Source organism: Rhizopus microsporus (assembly GCF_002708625.1).
Source record: "Rhizopus microsporus ATCC 52813 unplaced genomic scaffold scaffold_6, whole genome shotgun sequence".
In the NCBI taxonomy this organism is placed as follows: Eukaryota; Fungi; Mucoromycota; class Mucoromycetes; order Mucorales; family Rhizopodaceae; genus Rhizopus; species Rhizopus microsporus.
Window position 1 is genome coordinate 254,912 of NW_019671921.1, and position 2,673 is coordinate 257,584.

The 2,673-nt window shown below is 34.8% G+C and overlaps 2 protein-coding genes across 2 annotated transcripts; both read left to right on the top strand.

The window, feature by feature from the left end:
* Positions 1–113: 113 nt before the first annotated feature.
* On the top strand, positions 114–1,455 carry RHIMIDRAFT_119809 (SGNH hydrolase). Its single transcript, XM_023605388.1, has one exon. It carries the CDS (start codon positions 591–593, stop codon positions 1,260–1,262), a length of 672 nt encoding a protein of 223 aa, XP_023467125.1. The 5' UTR covers positions 114–590; the 3' UTR covers positions 1,263–1,455.
* Positions 1,456–1,910: 455 nt separating this feature from the next.
* On the top strand, positions 1,911–2,300 carry RHIMIDRAFT_279304 (uncharacterized protein). Its single transcript, XM_023612831.1, has one exon. The coding sequence runs from the start codon at positions 1,924–1,926 to the stop codon at positions 2,188–2,190; it is 267 nt and encodes an 88-aa protein (XP_023467126.1). The 5' UTR covers positions 1,911–1,923; the 3' UTR covers positions 2,191–2,300.
* The last annotated feature ends 373 nt before the right edge of the window (positions 2,301–2,673 follow it).

Here is a 2,673-nt window from a genome sequence, read left to right on the forward strand (position 1 = left end):
AAAAAAAAAAAAAAATAAAAGAGTAAGTATAAAGAAAGAAATAATTAGTTTGTCTTCGGTAATTACATTTGACTTGATTGGCGAAGTATTTCCAACTCCGTCTAACAACATCACCTTGAACCTGTCGTCTTTACAGCCATGTTGCGATAGAAGGAATGTCCATTTGTGATACCATTGGAGCTTTTTACAATTAAAAAGGCTTAGCAACGTTGATTTATTGTGTATATTTATGAATAAACAAGCAACAAGCTGGGTTTGTCCTGACTGATGTTCGAGACTCGCCTTGTTTGAAGATATAAAAATAGCTTTTTAACATTGCACAAGATTCCTTCGGGCATCCGTAATGCTTAATTGACGTTTTTTTTGTTATCAATTGATATGATGTTGCCTCTCCTTCTTTTAAGACTATTTATATCAGCTTCTAGTTCCTGTTCATATTCATTCTGGAGAGTACATTATCGATTTCTACTAGGGTACACGCGCACGATCTTATTATCAGAGAAACAGTGTGTCACCTATAAAAGAAATGACCCTTTCCTTCCTCTTCCATTTTGAGGCTTAGGGCTTCAGTCTTTTTGTTTCTGTTAAACATGTTTAGAACTGAAAGAGTAAAGGTGCTATGTTTTGGTGATTCAATAACAAAAGGTTATTGTCGATATGGCACTGAATACTATCCTTATTCTATATATTTGGAACAAATGTTTGCTCAAGATTACCCTTCCTTACAGATTGACTTTGTCGAATGTGGAAGAGACGGAGAAAGAGTGGTCAAGCAAATGGAAAAGAGATTTAAGCAAGCTCTAGACCAGAACAGATATGACCACGTCATTCTTTTGGGTGGACTTAACGATATGGCAGATATGATGAGAAACCAATCAACGACCAAAAGTGTTTTATGTGCCTTTGAGAATATGTACAAGACCCTAGAGGACAATAAGTATATTAAAAGTTTTATTCACATAACTGTACCCAACTGCGTCTTGGACTGCAAGCAACATGGGGATAACCCATACCAAAAACAAAAAAACATAGTTAATGATGCTATTTGTAATATGAGCAGCATAAAAAAAAGAACAGTACTCGATTTAAGAGACCATTCATCCTATCAGATGAATAGTTTATGTATGGATGAGAAGCTGCATGATATGTATTGGGATGATGGATTGCATTTCACAAAGGAAGGATATATGCTGTTAGCAAAAAACATTTACAAATTGCTCAAGGAAGAGGTCATTAACACACGCGCCCTGTTGCACAATTAACATATTATACCCTCTCTATGTGTGTGTGTGTATGTAGCGTGTGAAAAAAATAAAAAGGAGAAGAACTTATGTCATAGAACAAAATAAGGGTCTTTTTCAATTCACGCTTGTGCTTCCCCACAAATTATTTTGCTTATGATTTAAAGTTGTTAAGATATATACTCTGTATATTGCATAGCGTAAAGTTACCCAGGAAAGAAAAAAAACAAACTTGGCTAGAATTGTCTATGGCTTATTGATTTATAAAAAGTAGGAGTTGACGTTCTTTTAATAACAGACTCAGGAGCTATAGAACACACGGGTGTGTGAGTAGGGGGATTTTTATGAAAGTAATTCAACCTTTGCTGTGTCCCAACCACTATAAGTTACCCACAGAGTTGGAGCACTATCAATTACTTTTTACACAAATTATAGGATTGGTTATTTCTTTATAACACATATCTATAAGAACACTGTGCGCATCTTGAGCTGTTACAGTGGCTGTCGTTTGTGTATATGTGCCTGCATATATCTTTGCGTGTCTTTGATTGCACGTGATGATCAGTTCTCCTTTCTTTTTCTTCAAGGAGTGTCCTCGATGAGCACAATACTCATACGCAGTCTCAGATTTATATAAATGGAATGCTTCTTTAGCTTTTCTTTTTCTGTTATTCACATAAAAATGTATAAAGCAATATTGATACTCTTGGCCTTTTATTGCTCTGTTCTTACTGTTAGAGCTTATGACTGCGTGATGGAAGCCGTAGGTATACAAGAAACCGCCACTTGTACCATCAAAGTAGAAGACGAGGCTGAATGTAATAGCCAGCATACGGCGATGACAATGATGTCCGCCTGTACACTTTTGTCTGAAAATAAGTATGAGTGTAATTTGAATACTTCATCATTCACAAATAGCTGCAAGGATTTGGATGGTATTGCAACTTGAAGACACGATAGTTAATTTATATGCTGTCTATTGATTACATTTAATAAACTTTATTTTACATCAATTCATTCAGTAGTAGAGAAGCAATAGGAAAGGGTCTATAATAAAATTGGCTTTTCTTTTGGGAGGAAAAAATGTGGTTTTAAAAAGTAAAGAGGGAAATTAAACCTAAAGGCACGATCAATCCTTGTTTATGACGATTCAATTGATTAGAGAAATATAAAACAATCGATGGTTTTGTATCTTAAGCTATTATCACACTATGTTATGGGAGAATAAAGGAGCAAAATAAAGCAAATGTATAAGCTGTCTTTTGAATAAAAAAAAACCCTGAAAGCGTGATCTAGACAAATGAAGGGGGAGGGGTATGGGAGAAGAATTATTACGTATGAAACAACGAATTGGGTTTGTCTGAACCATATTGAGTCACAGTTGAATAGAAATAAATGTAGATCTATCCTTTTTCCTTTTTTTTTTTTTTTT

Excerpts from the sequence above, each read along its gene's own strand:
- RHIMIDRAFT_119809 (XM_023605388.1), top strand. The coding sequence starts at position 591 with ATGTTTAGAACTGAAAGAGTAAAGGTGCTATGTTTTGGTGATTCAATA.
- RHIMIDRAFT_279304 (XM_023612831.1), top strand. The coding sequence starts at position 1,924 with ATGTATAAAGCAATATTGATACTCTTGGCCTTTTATTGCTCTGTTCTT.